Source organism: Lagopus muta, chromosome 14, assembly GCF_023343835.1.
Source record: "Lagopus muta isolate bLagMut1 chromosome 14, bLagMut1 primary, whole genome shotgun sequence".
NCBI classification, from domain to species: Eukaryota; Metazoa; Chordata; class Aves; order Galliformes; family Phasianidae; genus Lagopus; species Lagopus muta.
This window is the reverse complement of record NC_064446.1, coordinates 15,699,853-15,718,099: the sequence shown is the minus strand read 5'-3', so window position 1 is coordinate 15,718,099 and position 18,247 is coordinate 15,699,853. Positions and strand designations below refer to the sequence as shown.

At 47.3% G+C, this 18,247-nt stretch overlaps 1 protein-coding gene across 3 annotated transcripts in view; it reads right to left on the bottom strand.

The window, feature by feature from the left end:
• Positions 1–18,247, bottom strand: part of VDAC1 (voltage dependent anion channel 1) — a 31,223-nt gene that overhangs the window by 1,481 nt on the left and 11,495 nt on the right. The window contains exons 1-8 of one of the 3 annotated variants that reach the window (XM_048960289.1): positions 13,318–13,472; positions 7,358–7,427; positions 6,756–6,805; positions 6,032–6,184; positions 5,889–5,941; positions 3,877–4,104; positions 768–918; positions 241–298 (exon numbers count right to left, since the gene is read on the bottom strand). In XM_048960289.1, the coding sequence (XP_048816246.1) occupies positions 241–298; positions 768–918; positions 3,877–4,104; positions 5,889–5,941; positions 6,032–6,184; positions 6,756–6,805; positions 7,358–7,424 (760 nt within the window). In that variant the 5' untranslated portion in view covers positions 7,425–7,427; positions 13,318–13,472. Of the gene's footprint in view, positions 1–240; positions 299–767; positions 919–3,876; positions 4,105–5,888; positions 5,942–6,031; positions 6,185–6,755; positions 6,806–7,357; positions 7,428–12,905; positions 12,929–13,317; positions 13,473–18,247 lie in introns of those variants that run through there. The other 2 variants (XM_048960290.1, XM_048960292.1) reach the window with 2 other exon arrangements.

Below are 18,247 nucleotides of genomic sequence, written 5' to 3'. Positions count from 1 at the left end.
GTGACAGGACTTGGTGTCTACAAAAGAGTATCTGATGGTCAGTGGTTGTTGGTCAAGCAATTCTGGTTCCAACAGGCATCCCAAACTAACAGAGCAGTCTGTGGAAAAGTTCACCACTGGGTTGCCATACAGAACAGCAGTGTTACAAAACCAACCACATACTGTTGCACAAAGCCTCTCTGCTATTTCAAGACTGAAATACTATTTACTGATCTCTGAATTCCTTCTGCATAGACTTACCTGGCTTTAAAGTCTGAGTGTATCCCAGTCCGATCAGGCTAGAATTGTTCACTTTAGCCTTAATGGAGAAAAATACCACATGTCAAGAATTTGTTGTCTTTCTTCAAAACCCTTCCCACAAATTAAGTAATGCCTTTTAAATGCATCAACAATTTCACGCTTCAAATCACACACACACAAAATAATCTGGAGTTAACTTTTGCTGTAACTTAAATCCAAAATCAATGCATCTGTAGTCACCGTAAACTGTGCTTTTGTTGACCACATTTGGTGGACTGAAAATTTCTCAAAACAGTGCCCAATAAATATGATAAAACATTCTGTATCAGTTTCAAGGGGAATCCAATAATTGTGCTCTCATGTGGCCAAAAGGGAGACAAGTGGAGGCGTGTGCCAATCGAATTGGCAATAGAGTTGGCACATGCCATGGAATTGCCCCAAAACTACTCTACTCATTGATGTAAAGTTGCTTCACATTTCCACTACAAGAAGCTACTTTCAAATGCTTATAAATGTATGGCACTCACAGAGAAAGAGGCATCTGGGTCAATCTGATACTTGGCTGCTATTCCAAAGCGAGTGTTGCTGTTACCAGCTGTCCAAGCAAGATTCACAGCAGTTTCCAGTTTATCATTCACCTTCTGGTAAATGGAGCCTCCAAATTCTGTTCCATCATTCCTGGAAGGAACACAGCAGCTGAGGTTTAAACTGTATCCCAAAGCAATCTTTTTTTTTCCCCTCCAGTTAGATCTCTATTTGGAGAACATTCACTCATTTAATCTCTCGGTAACAACAAAGATTTTGGCCAGATTGGTTATGAAGTCATTTTTAAATGCATAAATTCATTGAAGGTTACCATATTTCAACAAGCAATGTATGAAAAAAAAAAAAAAAAAACCAACCACGAGAAACTATCAAAAATAAATTAATGATAATGATGACAGCCTCCCATTTTCCCTGCTCTGTAGACAGGAATCTTTGTAGAAAAAACATTTATTATTCTCTATGAAATAACTGCATTCCCAAACATGCACCTTCCTGGTGCCCAGAAGAGGCTGCACCTCCATCACAGCGTGCTTTTACCTGGCACAGATGAACTGCATCACAAGTGAAGGTGCCAATTTAATTCCCGAGTCCGTCAGCTCTTACAAATGAATACCACATGTAATGGCCTTTGTGGTATGTCTGCATTATAGAAGTCTCTGGACTTGAAACTGAAACGAAACTCGTTTGGGTTTGCAGAGAGCTGCAGCCACCCACAGCATCCACCGCCCACAGTCTGGCTACCGAGCAGCAGAACTTCCAGTTACTGCTTACACCAGGGACACAGAGGGAATAAAAAGGGGAAAATGGAGTGCAAAACCTTACAGCACCCAGATGACAAAAACAATAATTTGTGTAAGCACTGCATTCCCTCTAAACAAGCGAGCATCTGAACGTCCATTGTAACTCATTTTCTTAACAGAGGACACAGCACAGCTCTACACCACAAGATCTTTGCAGATAAATACCTATTATTATTTCTAACTTAAAATAAATGGGCTTCAATTATTGGACAACAGCAAACCGTCAGTGATTTTACAAAGCAGCCTTAGAACCTTTCCACTTGTACCTGTTTGGCACAGTGCACATGAGGTCATAGCAGTTGCACAGTGATAGCCTAGTTCAAGGTCGAAGCAATAGCAGCAGCTTTTTAAACTGTCAGAGCAATTCTTCCAATAAAAGGCTACAATACTTACTTCAGATAAGACTGAAGCTCACATATAACTGCGTGTGCTTGGCTCTCAAGAAAAAGAGGAATTAAAAAGGACTGAGGAGAGCTGGTTACACAGGCAGATTTTGTGCAAGGTTCCCATACAGCTCTGTCTTGACCTGCAACATTGGGGGGGGCGGTCTGAGCTAAGCTCCAAGAGTGAGGAAAATCATATTTAAAACTAGAAATTATCCAGCCCTGCCTCCCTTTAGTTATCATGAATTATTACATTATTTTAAAGTTTAAAAATAAAAATCAAAGCTCTTTTTAATTCTAGTAATCGTAATAACACTTTTCATACATAGATCAAAAACATTACCCCTCTATGGAAATGCAGATATTAAGGCACCATTAAGGAAAGCAACTTGCTCAGGCCCCTGGCTGCTCTGTGAAGCAGGCAGAGCAGAAGGCGATGCCTCAAGCCCCACCTTCTTCATTCATCTCCCATGCCACAGCATCCTTTTGATGCCCTGATATAAGGACCCAGCACGCCAGTCATGCAAATTCCAAACAGGACAGTTTCCTGGATTTTACACGCTTCAAAGTTGAAACATGCCATCAGCACCCAGCTAAGCCATTAACATCAATAATAAAGCTTTCTGTTCATGTCACATTTGCATTTAGTATGAATGCTAAACAAGGAAACGAGGCATCCTCTGAAGATCATTCATCATCCACTCATAGTAACAGTGACCTGATAACAGACCCTCGGGGATCCAAGGAACAGCAGCAGGGGCTCAGCCCCCACTGTAATGCTCTGATGTCATTTTCTGCTGTTGCTTTAATCAGGACTAATAGCAATTACTGCGTTTTATAGCAAAAGCCAATAATACAATGTTTTGAACTACTACAGTGTAACAAAGTCGGAAGCCATCATGCTTGAAGGAATAGTTCATAACTGCTGAGTGGAGGGGACCCCTTGTATTGGTGTGATGAAAGTTTCTGCCCACATTTCAGTGCTTTGGCAGTCCTTCAAACACGCTGCCTGGGCTGTGAAGGTTCAATTGTTCTGTAAAGCAGCTTCCTAAAACAGATCTCTGCAAAACAGCATGAGACAGAACAGAAAGCCTTTGAAGCAGCAGCTCCAGGAAAGCAGAACGGTTGTTCAGCCCTGAAATGGGAACAGCCTGCAACAGCTCTGCTACATGCAAAATATGCAGTTACTCAAGGGAGTGGTAAAGGGGGTGGAGTAGGGATTGCCTAATCTTAAAAATAATAATAATAAATAATAATAATTTTAAAAAGCCTGTCTTATTAAAGACATTAATTGCTTTTTTTTTTTTTTTTTTAAGAGAAACAGAAGGCACAAAAACTGCATTTGAGGAATTTAATCCTGGTTTCTCTCTGCACAAACGTTCAGAAAACACAAATGCTTGTGTATAGATGTATAGATTACCAGGAGTTGCAATACTAAAGCAAACTTTCCAATCCTATCCCTTCCAATCTTGAAATGAAGCCAGTCCATATCTCTTCCACTGGATCCCCTTTTTCTGTTACTGTCATCCTCTTATCCTGTCATAAATTCCTTCTTCCAGAGATCAAACCACTATAGTTATTCAATTTCTACGTGTGCAAAAGGGAGGCACTGCTTTTATTTCAACATTCCTGAACAATATTTTTGAAACCCACTTGTTTTATGATTTCACTAAGAGATTTCAGAAGTCACTGTGTGTCACTGTGTGTCAGAAGGATGGACTATAGATGCACCCACATACACGTGGAAAGCTAATGCAACTGTAAAACTCAGCTTGCCATCCCAAATGAAGAAGCAATGTCAGAGCCACCTCTCCCTCTTTTCCAGCTTTGAAACTCTGCCCCATCACTGTTCTGGAAGTGTCAAAATCCTCTTAAATTCTTTTGAATGCCCATCCTCCAATACTTACACATTAGTGTGAAGCTGGAACTCATTGGTCTTGTAGCCAACAGCAAAATTGCTCTGGGTCACTCTAGACTTTGCTGTCTCAAAAGTCATTTGGTAACCTGCCAACCAGCCCTCGTAGCCAAGCACCAGGGCTCCACGTATCGAAGGACCGGCGATATCAAAATCCATGTCGCAGCCCATGTTGATGTGTTCCCTTTTGTATCCCGTCTTAATTTTAGCACTCTTTTTCCTAAAGCAAAAGGAAAGAATCTCACATCCTTGCAAAGGCACTCAGGTGGCAACTCAATCAAATCAGTTACTTTAACTCCATGTAACAGATTGTGAAGATGAAGTATACGTACCTGGAGAGTCAGGATACATCACCGCCTGAGATTTCATGTATGAAAAAAATGCATTCATCCACAGATCAGTAGATGCAATCACAGGCACTGCGGTGCTTTTCTACGCCCTTCTGAGCTGCATTCTGCTGAGCAGCAGCACAAGTCGCCAGACTCGAGGTGACAAAAGCAAATCCTCACCACAAACTGATTTCTCAGTAGTTCAGGAGTGACAAGGGAATAACAGAAACTAACAGTTCACAGGTTTGCCACAGACAAAAGCAGTTCACCTTTTGTCCCAGACAAACAGCTTTTAGGCAATCCTGGTTACTGCATAATTTCATTTATTCTGACAGACAACAACAAACCACTTTTTTGCCTCCAGCTTCCCAGGGGAAGGTCTCAGCTGCTAAGGAAGCAGGCTGCTTCAGTGGCTCTGACAGCCCCCTTTCCTCCTTATGATGCATTAGAGCACTCCGTGCTTACAGCCATAAGAAAGCTAATTGCAGAAACAAACTTTCCCAAGTCACTTCCTTCTTTTAGACTACTGGCCAGGACAGTGCTTGCTCGTGTGTCCTTGTGACTGCTGACATCAATGGAGCAGATCCTCACACTGCAGAGTAACATGCAGCTGCTCTTCTTTAAGGTTGTTTTGTTTGTTTTTCTTTTCTCATGTCTCTTTTTTCTTTGACCAAATCATTTACTGAAATCCTTTCAGAAAAGTAAGGCTGACATGAAATTTCTAATCAGCTGCCCACTTCAGCTAGCAGAGTCACCAAGATCTGCAAAACGTGCTGCATCAGACCTGCATAGAGATTGCTCTCTGTTATAACAATTATTATTATTATTTCTGATTCAGGAATTTATGAAGAGCAGGAGTCCCAGAAATGCTAGCATTAGCTTGCCTGCAATTACTGCAGAAGCTAAGGAATAATTATCAACAAAAACTGGAGACTATTCTGGTTGACAAATGCAAAAACATCCAGTTAATTCAGAATAAAGAATGGGCAGCAAGCAGTTGGCAGTGAGGAACACGACATTTCAGTCAGGATGAAGCCACCATTGGGACTACAGCCACTGCAGCTCTGAGCAGCTCGGAACAGACCATTGTGGCTCAACTGGCAGCACTGATTGCAAAAAGATAATCAAGAGGAGAAAGAAAAAATCAACCAACATACAGCCCTACAGCTGCTGCTTAATCCCTCTGGCCCACATAACTGTGGCATCCAATCGCAGGGTGCAGCACCACGGCACTCTGCAGCCAGCAGGAACTTAGATGACAGATTCAGCTTGGGAAAAGAGCCCAATTACTGTGTCGACCTATTAGAGCCACGGCCAACTGGCTTGTGGAGCTTGTTAAGCTTTGCATTACAGCTGATTTGTCTGGCATTTTTTATTCAGGCAGGAACGAAGCACTCATTTTCTGCCATGGCCAGAAGCAACAGGGGCAGAAACAAAACCTTCTTGATTCTGACTGTAATTTCCAAGTTACTGCATTTCAAAGTTGGGTTTAGAGAGTGATTGTTCACTAATAGTTCAATATACAAGATTTCATTGTGCATAGGCAGACTATTAAATGCCTTGATGTCTTAGGTCAACAGAAAGAGTAAAGACGACAGTACTTTGGAAGACTAAAACAACCAAAAAAAGCTTTGTGTGTGTGTGTGTGTGTCTCTGAAGCTTACTAACATCTTACCCAGTGTTAGGTGAGAAGGAGGAGTCAAAAGTCAGCTTCAGGCCACGTGCAAGCTGAACAGAAAAGAAATTCAATGGTTGGATTTCTAATCAGACATTGACACAAGTGAATCTGGGAGCTGCATGCTTTAGGCCAAAAGTTACCTGGTCTTCAAGAGTGATCTCAGTTCCCAGCGTGTTGTCAGTGTTCCACTTCTCTGTGAACATCAGTCCATATTCCACCCATCTGTATTTGGTTTCCAAGCTACCACTGACTTTGCTCGTTTCTGAGTTTGCAGAACCTGAGCTTGTAAATTCCTGAAGAGGAAAAAGGAAGCCATGTACATCACTCTGTTTTTTGTACTCACGGCATCACTGATCCTTGTAGAGTCATTAGTCATAGTAATTTGGGACAATAAGACCTGCATCTTTCTCAAAGATTTAAGAACATGTTTGCAAGTCATTAACATCAACATGCCCACAGAAACGTCAGGGAAAAGCAGCACTGCCTGCTGAAGGACGTGGGGCAGAGAGGAGAAGATTCGTACCACCGGTGTAAAGCAGCATTGGCAGCTGGTCTGAGAGCTCAGTGTGTGAGCTGTACCTGTGAATGGGCACACAGGGCTGCAAGTGCTTCACAGAGATGCTCTTAAGATCAGCTCCAACACATGGTTACGTGTCCATTGTATGCGTTAAGTGTGTGCTAAGAACAGCACACAGCACATCCCTGCAGCACCTGCTCCAGGCCCTGAATAAAGGCAGGGTAACTTGCAGGGCTATAACATCTGAAAGCTGATATGGGGAGAGCAAGGGAGACATTTCTATTTTTAAAAAGGGCAAACATAGGAACACTGCCACGTTTGGGATTTCAGCCCCTGCCCACACTCACCAGTCCATTCTCAGATTTTGTTTTCAAATCAAGTTTTATTAAGCCAAAACCTAGAAGATGAAGAAAAACATGAATTAAGTGCAAGTTAATTTGAAAAGCATGTCTGATTGACTCCTCAAAGCTCCTCTCTAAATCTGCTGTGAACTATTAAAATAAAACAAAATCCACAACATGGCTACAGCTGCTGAATCCCAGGTTGTAAAGCAGCAGCTTACACAGCTCACGCTGCCTTCAGGCAGCAGCCCTGCTGCCCTGCATAGCACCAGGAGCAGCCTAGGTAAGAATGCCTTCATTCATACTGAGCAGCAGCTTTTTCACTAGGAAATTACTGACATCAATAGTCCTATTCATGATGGATGGAAACAGTCAAAATGCAACACCCCGTTTGCTCTCAAAGCAGACAACAGACCCACGGGGAACATGAAGACTTTTGTGCAAGCAAGAATAAGTCACCTCCCTTTGCAGGCAGCCATGGCAATGTGAAGCTAGGACATAGGAAACTCTGGATTCTAATGGAAATTAGTGGAATATTTATCAGAGAAAAATAACAAAATCGTAACAGCTTCAAGAATCAGAGAATCACTTATTTTGGCTTTATTTACCATATCCTTTGGTGAACACATCTCTGGCAGACTTGCCCAGATCAGCATAAGCAGGTGGAACAGCCATTTTCTGGGGGGGGGGGGGAAGAAAAAACAGGGCATGGTTACGGTGCTCAAAAAGCTGTTTATTAAATTTGCTTAAGCAAAAAGCAACTAAAGCCTAATTGCTAAGTTTCAGACAGTTTTCTATCCACAACCTATCAATTAGATATAGGCAGAAGGAAGCAGCTACAGCAAATACTGCTATTTGAGTTTGTCCTTTTGCTAAGTGATAAACATGCATTTACCACTGAGATTATAGAACAAATACATTAAAAAAACCAACAAAACACATGTAAGTTGTCTGTGCCTTTCCAAAGGCTAACAGTTGTGCCCTTATCAGTAGAACCACAGGAATGAGTAACTTTTACTTCTAGGAAACACTTCTGTTACTTGCAACTATCGATGCGTTCTGATGCAAAGAATTAGAACGCCAAGGTCATCCTCTCAGCAAATGTAACCAGAACAGACATCCAGCAGCTGTAACTCCCATCCCTCCCTAACTGACAGCAGCAAATGGCTAACACTGATGTTAGCAAAATCAACAAGTGCTCATTCTTCACCTTCCATTTTCTTTGGCTCTGGAATTGCTATTAACAGATACAATTTCTCCTTAGCCATTGACCTGGAAGTGTTTTCCTGGTGAAAACCCAAACTTGTTGTGAAGAGGACTGAAGGGACGCCATGAACGATGCTGAGAGGAACACACCAACTAAATCCATATTCTGTTGTTCTAGGGAAGCAAAACCAAGTGATGTGAAATAGTGTACGCTCCTGCCTTTTTATGCAAGACTTCATTTTATAAAAGTGAAGGAGATGAACCACACATGCAGAGCCGGCCCTCACTGCACCACAATTCCAGCCAACCTGAGCAGCAAACTCTTCCTTCCCTTCAGCCACAACAGAGCAGCTGGCTGTGAGCACCGGGGACGCAGCCTTGCCCAAAGCCTGCAGCCTCTTTAGCAGGTACCACCCCACGAGCTGCAGATAGGCATTCCTTTGGGCAGCCGCTCGGCCCAACAAGCCGTTGCCTGTTAAAGCAGGATATTGCTATTGCATAAGTGAGGAATCCCTATCCTAGAGGGAACAAACTGCATCTGGTGGCTGAATCAAAGCCAACCGTCTTCACAGAACGCACTGAAAGCAGGGTGCGTGCTGCGATGCGGCTTCAGCTGGGGACACAACCTGCATGGAACCACAGGACCATTAAGGCCGGAAAAGACTTCCAAGATGACTGAGTCCAACCCCACCTCACCCCCCCGTGCCCCCCAGTGCCACATCCCCACGGCTCTGGAACACCTCCAGCACTGGGGATTCCCCCCTCCCTGTGCAGCTGTGCCCATGCATCACCACTCTTTGGAGAAGAAATTTCTCCCAGTATCCAACCCAAACCTTTCTTGAAGGCATGCATCAAGAAGGCCCATCATGTCCAGATAAAGCTCATTAGTAAGTTGCAACTCCACGTGAGTAAGCAGCCAAACAGTTACATTTAGAAAATACTATACTTATATTCTGAGCATATTTCAAATTAGTTTCAGCTGCTCATATTAGGCCTACATGTCTCCATTTCTTGCAGAACGCTGGGATTTAGTTTGCAAGCGCTGCTCTCTACAGGAGAAACCATTTCAAAAGTGGATCAGATGTGGTTCTGGAAACAGAAAACCAGCCTTTAGAAATCAATCAATGAACAAAACAAGTACTAACAGACTTCTCTGAGAAGATCCTCTGCTCCTCACTGAAGTCCCCAAAGCACAGCACCATGTGCTGGAGATGGCAGCCCGGGGCAGAGCTCGGGGGCGCTCATAGGGCCCCCATATGAGGGATGGGTCGCTAAGGCTGAGGAATGCATCCTCCCAGCCAGAGCAGCGTGGTCTCAGGAGAACCCTCTGATGGCTATTCCCATTTAGCATCATCAAAAATTCAAAATGCTAAAATCCCTCCGCTTGAAAATTAGATCACACAGCTCCGCCAGCTGCATTTTGGCATCTATCAGACACGTTTTATCAGCAGCCCCTTTGAGTCACTCCATAAAAATCAAAATGTTTTCTTGAAATTCGGATGCCTTGTGTGTTTGGGTCGGGTTTAGCAGAGTGTTTGTGCTTGGCAGGTGGACAGGCCAGGTCAGGCTGCAGCACGGCCATGGCTGCCATGGGACAGCAGGTGATGCTGAGATCTCCACTTAGGCAATTACTATAATTAAGGGACAATACTGGAAGCCAAATCCCTGTTGTAAGGCAAATCAGGTAAAACACACAGAACAAGGTGGTTGAAATGGCTGAGTGATGAAATATGCATGTGCTGGTTAACTTTGCTGTTGACATCAGCAAGAACGAAAATAATTATTTCTGTTTGCCTGAGCTAATCAAAGCCTCTGGTTTAACAGATGGAAAACAAAACTGATTACATCCTGTGCGAGTGCAGGTTGTGAGACAAGCATGCTTAGCGGGGATTCAAACTCTTAAAGGATCAAGGCATGGCCGTGGCCAAGTGCCCTTGCTTTTCACCAGTAGGATCCCAGCACATTAACTCAGATTAGGGTAGGAGTGAAATGAAATCATTGCTCTCATCCTTCTCCATTTGTGCAAATATCTCAGAGTGACCACAAACGACAGCTCCAGCACGAAGCGGACCAAAGAGATTATGCACTGTATGTTCAAGTAGTAAAATATTCCCATTTTCTTGAGTGGGTAACACTGCCATGCAAGTCGTGACTGAGGCACCCACAGCCCTAGCCAAATTTCACTGAACACAAGGCAGCCCAGCAGAACGAGTTTAAATATTTTCCAGTGTCACAGGTGGCAAAGTTTCAGTCTCAGTGTGGTTCTGGTTCAGCCCCAACAGACAGCAAGCCATCAGGGCATCCTTTGCAAATCTGAGTCCATTTCTGTGATCGATTACTCTCTTACTCAATGCTTCTTCAAACAGACTTATCAACATGAAATTTACACGAGGGGGAAGAGCTCTCAAAAAATTTAAAATGAGAATATAAACAATGGATGACTGAGTTTCCAAGAAGACAAGGGGAGTCCATCAGATTTGTGGCTAAGAAATTTAAAAGGCTGGATTTAACCTTACTCTAGTCACGTTTTTCCTAATAAACTTGAACCTGTGCAGCATTCCTTGATTCATAACCATAGGCCTAAATGCTTCTGCTCCCTGTGCCCATGAGGATGAACACTGCAGCTCTGGCATGCAGCAGATGCATCCCTCTGACACATGGACTGGGAGGAAGGGCATCAGGCTGTGACACCAACCGTGCTGTATCATCACATGAGGGTCTTCTGCCTCAAGACAAAAAAAAAAGAAAGATCTGATGCATTTCCTATTTATCTCCTTTATGGAAAGGAAAATTGTTCCTTGGTATGAAGTAGCTCTTAAGCACGTTTCTGGGTTCGCAGCTGTGCAGCCATTTCCCATACGGTGCATCAGCAAGAACCCACAGTGCTCAGTGTGTGGCACAGCGCCCTGCCCTGCCAGGGGCAGCACTGACTGCTGGGGCCGGTGCTGGCTCTGCAGTTTGGTTTTTCCCACTCAGATCTCAAAGCCATTCAAGCTTTTCATTCATTATGCCCCGTCCTTGGAGGTGTTCAAGGCCAGGTTGGATGGGGCCCTGGGCAGCCTGGTTTAGCATTAAACGCGGAGGTTGGTGGCCCTGCATGTGGCAGGGGGTTGGAGATTCATCATCCTTGAGGTCCCTTCCAACCCTGGCCATTCTGTGATTCAGCAGTGTGCTCTGAATCCCAATTCTGCAGAGATGTAAAAATAAACTAAGTCGCAAATGATCCGGGCAGTGCCATGGGTCACACACCACGTCAGGCATGGACACAAGTTTTTTGGGATGCTCTGCATTACAGAACAGAATACACAATAACATTTTCTGCCCCAACTTGTGCTGTGCCATCATCCATCCACAGACCATCATGGCTCCAAATTTACAGCTCTGCAGCCTGCAATTTCATTCATGCAGGTATTAGTGAAATGTGCAGCGTCCTTGTGATGATCTACAGCACCTGCAGGACCGCAGCCTTGCTTTCAAACTACGTAACCATAGAGCAGATTTCGTTTTTAAGGATGGATTTATGCCATGGATCTGTAGCACAACAAACACTGGAGCAGAAGGGAAATAAACAGCTTAAAAGCAAACGTAAATACTGTGATTTAGTCTGAACTAATATTTACAGAATTAAAGAAAGAAAGAGTCTGCTCTTAATTGCACGGGTATAAATTATGAACAGCGTTGTACCAAAACCCCTAATTAAGCTATCACATATAAATATCAATTTAACAGAGCTGTGGATGCCGCAGCTTGCTGTAGCTGCTGTTTGCATTAAAAGTACAAGAAGGAAGAAGCACGCATGCTGTGCGTTGACTTAAAAAATGACAGTAACTCTCAGCTCCTTTCAGCTGCCTGCAGACCAGGAGAGGAGCAGTGCTGCTGTCACTCCCAGCAGGGCCAGGGCCCTCCGTGCACTCATAGGGGCACAGCTCAAACGTGCTCATGGACACATCCCTGGTGCCTGGCCCCTCTGCAGCAACGCCTCACATCCATCAGTAGGGGTGACTAATTAAAACAACGCCTTCCCTCCCGGCACGTTCTGACACCTTGCTCCTCCAGCACCAAAGAGCAACACGGGTTCTCTCTTCCTACAGCACACGTAGGTGAGGAGCTCCCTGACTGCAACCCGTGGGGACAAGGGGACATCACTCCTGCTGCCAGGGCAACCCCATTGATGCCCCACATCATCACATCCAACTCACGCAGCCCCAAACAGGCTGGAATAAAGGGTGCAGACTGTGGATATGTGTAAGCCTCCCACAGAACGTGCTGGGTGCAGGATTTATTGCAGGGTAAGGCCTTGTAAGGCCTTTCTGAAAGGAACACCGACCAGATCACATTGATTAAATCCCCTGAGGCAGACGAATCACAGAATCATTAAAGTTGAAAAGATCATCTAAGACCATTAAATCCAACTCCACCCCAGCCCCACTGTGCCCACTGACGTGTTTCCAAGAGTCCATCCCCGCATTCTGGAGCACCTCTGGGGATGGTGAGCCCCACTTCCTGGGCAGCCCATGCTCATCCATCACCGATGGAAATTTCTCCTGATACCCAACCTGAACACTCAAGCATCCTCTGCATGAGCAGAAACCTCCAAGTGCTCCTGATCCCCATCACACCGTGTTGGGCTCCATGTCAGCACCGTCATGAATATTCCCCAGAATATCCCCCAGCGTGCACAGGTCAGGAAGGATGAGTCAGCTTTGCTTCACTTTCTGTCATTTTTCTCTCCTTTTTTTTTTCTCTAAACCAAACCCCTCAGGACGGACAGACGGACTCCATTACCCTCCAGCAAGAGCTGTCCCCAGCGAGGCTGTGACGAGGCAGAACGGACGCAGCTCCCCGCTGCAGCCGCTCAGAGCTCCCAGGGCAAACCCGACTCCCTCCCGTTCCCAGGCGGCCATTTCCCCCCACCCCGAGAACCGAATTAGAAGAGAAAGAGAAACTAACCCGGCAAAGGGACGCGGCTCGGCTGCTCGGGGCTTCTGGGGTAACACGAGGCCACCGGCCGCCTCCCCGCGACTCCCCGCAGCCGGAGCGAGGCAGGGCAGGGCAGGTGCCAGGCGCGGCTGCCTACCTTCGCTCCGACACCAGGAGCCCCGCGGCTCAAAGCTCCCCTCAGCAGCGGCTCCCGACCCGGGGGGCTCCGCCACGCCCGGCCTCAGCTGTCACGGCCCCGGAGCCGCGCCGTGCTTTCGTAACAGGGTGCCGAACATTACGTAAGAAAACAGTTATTCGCCGTTGTGACGCGCCTCGGAGGGCAAAAAGGCGAACCGCCATCGGCTGCCACCCGGCACCGGCCATTCCCCCCCCCCAACCACGCAGCGCGGCGACCCGGCGACCCGGACCCCCCTCGCCCTACCTGGCCCCGCCGCGGCGGCAGCACCGCGCGCTGCGCTCCGCTCCCGGTGCCGCCTCGGGCTGCTGCGGCTCCCCCTGACCCCGTCCCGTTCCGGCCCAGCGCCTCCCCGGCCTCTGCGGTGGCGGCTGCGTGACGGCGGGCGGGGACGGCGGGGAGGGGACGGGCGGCGGGGGCGGGACGGGGCGGGCTCTGCAGCCGCACCGGGAGCCGGGAGCCCTTCCCGGGACTCGGCGGCACCGAGCGACCCCGGCTGGATCAGGACGCAGCCCCCCCCCGAAGCGGCACCGAGGGACCGGCGGAGCGCGGCCCTCAGCCCCGGCTGGAAACTGTGTCGGGTTGGAATCCCCGTTCCCGCAGGTAGCTGGGCGGGCTGTGAGTCAGCAGGCGGCCAGCATCCCGGGGCACGGCCGACCGCGGGGCGTGGAGATGCTCCGGTGAATGAGGGCGTTGGGCACCTTTCAGAACTGCCTCTTGGAGGCGTGAATCAGCCTCAGCTGGGGCTGACTCCAAACCCACGTCCTCCCTGTGACAAAGCGCAGCAAAACCCTGCTGTCAGAGATAGGAACCCGTCCGCTCCGCTCTGCCGGAGGCTCCGATCGTCCCCCAGAGATAAGCAGCACCAATCCGCCCGGAGAACTGCTGGTCCTGATATGGCCCTACTAGCAGCGGCATATGGGGAGAGGGGTTGTCAGAAAAATCATTGCAAAGGCTCCACATCCCATCCATGCAAAGTTTTTTATGATTATTTTTAACAATGATTCCTTGCTTTCTTTTTCTCCTTCACATATCAGGAGCAGATAGCAAAGCAGCGTGTTTGCTTGGCTCACCCCATCACTTTCCCAGCAGCGCTGCCCCATAAATTTGCACAGCTCTGTGCACCGCGGTCACAGGAGATCAGAGTCATCCGCTGGAAAACAAACCCAGAGCACACGGCACTCGAGAACTGCATCAACATAAACCAGGGGCCTGGGAAGGCCCCTCTGCAGGGCCCTAGCAACCCCAGAGCTGGGCCACAAGCCCAGAGGTGGCTCAGCTCAGCCCCGTGCTGTGGTCCAGCTGTCATTTCTGTTGTTCACTTCATCCCCTTTTGGGGAGTGGATGAGCATTTCCTATCAGATTGGAGCAGACCTATTTTCCAGTTGATGGAAAGCTCCCGTGTCTGCATTCAAGCAGAACTGTAAAGGCCATAAGCAGGCGGTAAAGGAGCAGGTGTGGGAACGTGGCGTGCAAGGAGCACATTGCTTGTCTGTAGTTAGGGAACATAACGAAAAGAAAGAAGAGCACAAAGTATGCGTGAAGAGCTGAGATCCTCTGCAGAGATTACAGCCTATTCCCTCCATCTTTCCCTAACTTAGGGGATTTTTATATCCCAGAGGACTCACAGTGAGGGCACGGGTAGGACCGGAGATGTCTGCGTGATGCAGCAGGGGGTGAAGGAGCTGCGAAGCGGAGGCACTCAGGGGAGGACCGTTGGCAGCACTTTGCATAACGCGCCTGCCAGAAGATGGCAGCAGACGCCCTGGGATGGAGCTGGCAGCGGTGGCAGCTGCTCTGCAGGGCTCTACTTCTCATCCACTCCATGAGCTGCAAATTGCGCTGGTGAGTGCCAGATAAACGGGGGATCACACTGCGTGTCCCCAAGGGGGAAATCTCTGCTTGTGATGTCACCTGATAGGAAAGAGGTTCCAGCAGCAGAATAAGAGCATTCAGATATTTAGAGCATTTTCCTCTAGACATCAATTCCCTCTCCTGCTTTGCCTGCCCGTGGTTTGGGTAACGCTGTGTCTTAATTTACTCTTCCAGGTGGAAACAGAATAACAGAGAATACATAAAGATGGATTCCACAATTAATAAGCCCCCAAATAATTCACACACAACGTCCACCCAAACGTTCCTCGCCGCTGGAAACCGTTCCTCTCTTTGTTACATAAATCCGACAGGATTATTTCTAAGCTCTGTGCCGTATCCCCGGCGCTGTGCGGCTGCGACCCTGCATTGGGTGCAGTTTCATGCAGTGTGAGCTGGAAATAAACGCGAGTCAGGCACAGAGCCGTGGATCAGCGCTCAGGGCTGTGCGCCCGCTGTGCCCTCAGCGCCTTCTGGCGGTGCTCAGCTCCGCGTCTGCTTGGAGCGGTGGTGGTGATGCACGGGGCACGGGATGGGCAGCCCTTCTGTGTCAAAGCGTGCTTCTTCCCGTTCCGTTTGTCACAACCCGGGGGCAGGAAGCAGCACTTTCATTCATCGTTTTTACACGGCTAACATACACGAAGTTGTGGGGTTTTTTTCTTCTGTTTCCAGTAAGAATTATCTGCCTAAAACACTGCTCAAATGCCCCATGTTGTGTGTTTTACATTAACAGCTAGGGCTGATTCAAACACAGCTTCATTCCTATCGCTGAAGGAAGTAAGAAAAGACCATCAGAAAATAAAGGGGGACCACAATAACAGCAAACTCCCACAGCTTCTTTTGATCTCAGAGAACAGCAGTGAGACATCCCTACAGCCACAGTGTTTTCTGAATCTACATGACCACCTTATCTTGGAAGCAGCGATTTCACAAAGATTTGGTATGTGAGATAAATAAGTGATAAAAACCTGCCAACGTTCTTTGTAGGCTATTTAAACTCAAAGAGCTGCTGTAAAGGGAAGCACTGGTATTAATTTGGCAGATAAGACTTCCACTTGCGGTCACAGGGCTGCAAACCAATGCGATTAATAGAATGCAGTCTGGCACTTCAGGGTTTCTCTGTACAGTCAAGAACAAAATGCAGGAGTGCAAACCTACAGGTGGCTGAGCTACAGGTGTGCGCCCTCAGCCCTAAACAGAGCTGCATTTCAGAAGCCAATAAAGCAGGACACATTCAGCCTGCAAGTCCTTCTCTGTGCTTTGGACAGAGGTGAGCACATAACACAAAATATCCCATGTCTCTGATGCTGCTCACAAAACGATTCTGTTGTCACCAGATGACTCTGGCTACAATCAGCTCTGGGGATGGTGGAGATTACTATGGAGTAATGGAGTAAGAGAGCAGAGCGAGTTCAACTTTTTAGTGCGAACAAATAGCATTAAGTTGTTGCACATCCCAGGGTAGATAGATACACCCACACAGGAGGGTGTACGTGGATGGTTCTGGCAGCATCTGCTATTTCACATGCAGCTTTTCACCTCCTTCCAGGCAGTCTGACAGGGAAGCAATGTGCCCATAGAGAGGACCTTGCTGGGAGGAGCTGGAATGGATGTGGTCAGGGGGGTGGCAGCGATGGGTTGGTGCTTGGACTTGATGACCTTACATGTCTTTTCCAACCTTAAGGATCCTATGGGGCCATCAGACAGCTCTCAAGCCCATTCCACCACACTCCAGTCACCCTGCTCAGATATCCCCAAATATTCAGACTGGTCAGCTAACGCTGGCTGGCAAGAATAGCATGGACACATCAGAAACTTGAGAGGAAGGATGACATGGTCAGGAGACAGCAAGAAATACTTTCTTCAGCCCTTTAAGCAAGGCCTGGCATCAGATTAAAGTCAGGCTTTGAGTGCAGCTGTAATTGCATTCCTGGTTGGAAACTGAGAACTGCATTAGCACAAGACAAGTGTGCAGCTGAAGTCAGGGGACTGATCCATGAAAAAAAAGTTGTGTTGTTTTTTTCCTGGAAGGTGGAGGAGGATCACTGAGCTGGAAGAGCTGCACCACATCTGCTCCCAGCTCCTCAGATGGGAGCCCTGTGGTTGTTACAATCCACACCTCCCAGCCCAGAGCCAGCCCTCGTGTTGGGCTGTAGGAGTGCATGGGGAAAAAGAAAAAAAAAGATTTATTCCTAAAGGAATATTTCCTACAGCTGGTGATGAGCAGTGCTATTACCTCCCAGCCACATCTGCCACCCTGCTGAGCCTGGCAGGGACGAGCAGTGACTGATTTGAGCCAAGAATACTTAAGACTTTTTAGTTCTGTGTTTACACAAAAACAGAGGCCTGTTCCTCCTTGGGATTTGGTTTCCTGTCTGCATCCAGCCTGGCCTAAGTCCAGCAAGAAGGACAGTAATAACAGCTTGCTGTAAAGATGTGTTTTCTTGTCTGGAAGAAATGCAGCCCTTTGATCTACTCCACCTTGGACAAGGGAAAGGCAATTTTCCACTCGGCTCTGAGAAACAGCAGTTGCGGTGTGGAAATGCAGTTCCATTACTCCGAGAGGTGCAGTACACAACCCCTGTAAGAGCTGGGACTGTCTTTGAGGGCTTTGCCACTGCAAATCCATAAAAGAACAGCCTAGGAGGCTCCTGCAAAGCCTGAACCTGTCCGAACTGCAGCAGAAAGGGAAACAGAAGCCCAGAGAGAGCAAACCAACTGCTGACAAATGCACAGCATTGTGCAACAGCAATTCCTACAATAAACACTAACAGAACAAGGCAGAGGTCAACCAGAACCACGGACTTGAGGCTCCTGGGACAGAGCACAGCAGTGTGGCACTTCCCAGGGCTACAGGGCAGTTTGGATGTGCTGTGCATTCCCTGCCCTCAGAAGTATATTTAGAAGGACATAAAATAACAAGTCCTGTGCCAGGATGAGAGCAGCTCACATGTGCCATCTAGTGATGCTGGTATTACATGGAGGGCGACTTCTCCCGGCAGGATCAGAAATGCTCAGGGAAGTTTGAGGAGCAAAGCTCAGTGCTCAGAGCACCCCGTCCCACACTGCTCTGCAGTACGTGGCTTGTGCTTCAATCTTACATGTCCACGTGTGTATGCAAAAAAATATGGCTGGCAAAATTGGAAACTAAACAGCAAGGGAAGAACCAAGGCTGAAATCTGAGAACACCACACAATTTCTATGAGTATGTTAACCAAAGATGTGCTGGGACCATTATCCAAAGGCAGAGCATGCCTGCACACACACAGAGCCCTGGGGCTGGCAGGACTTACCAGGCCACGAG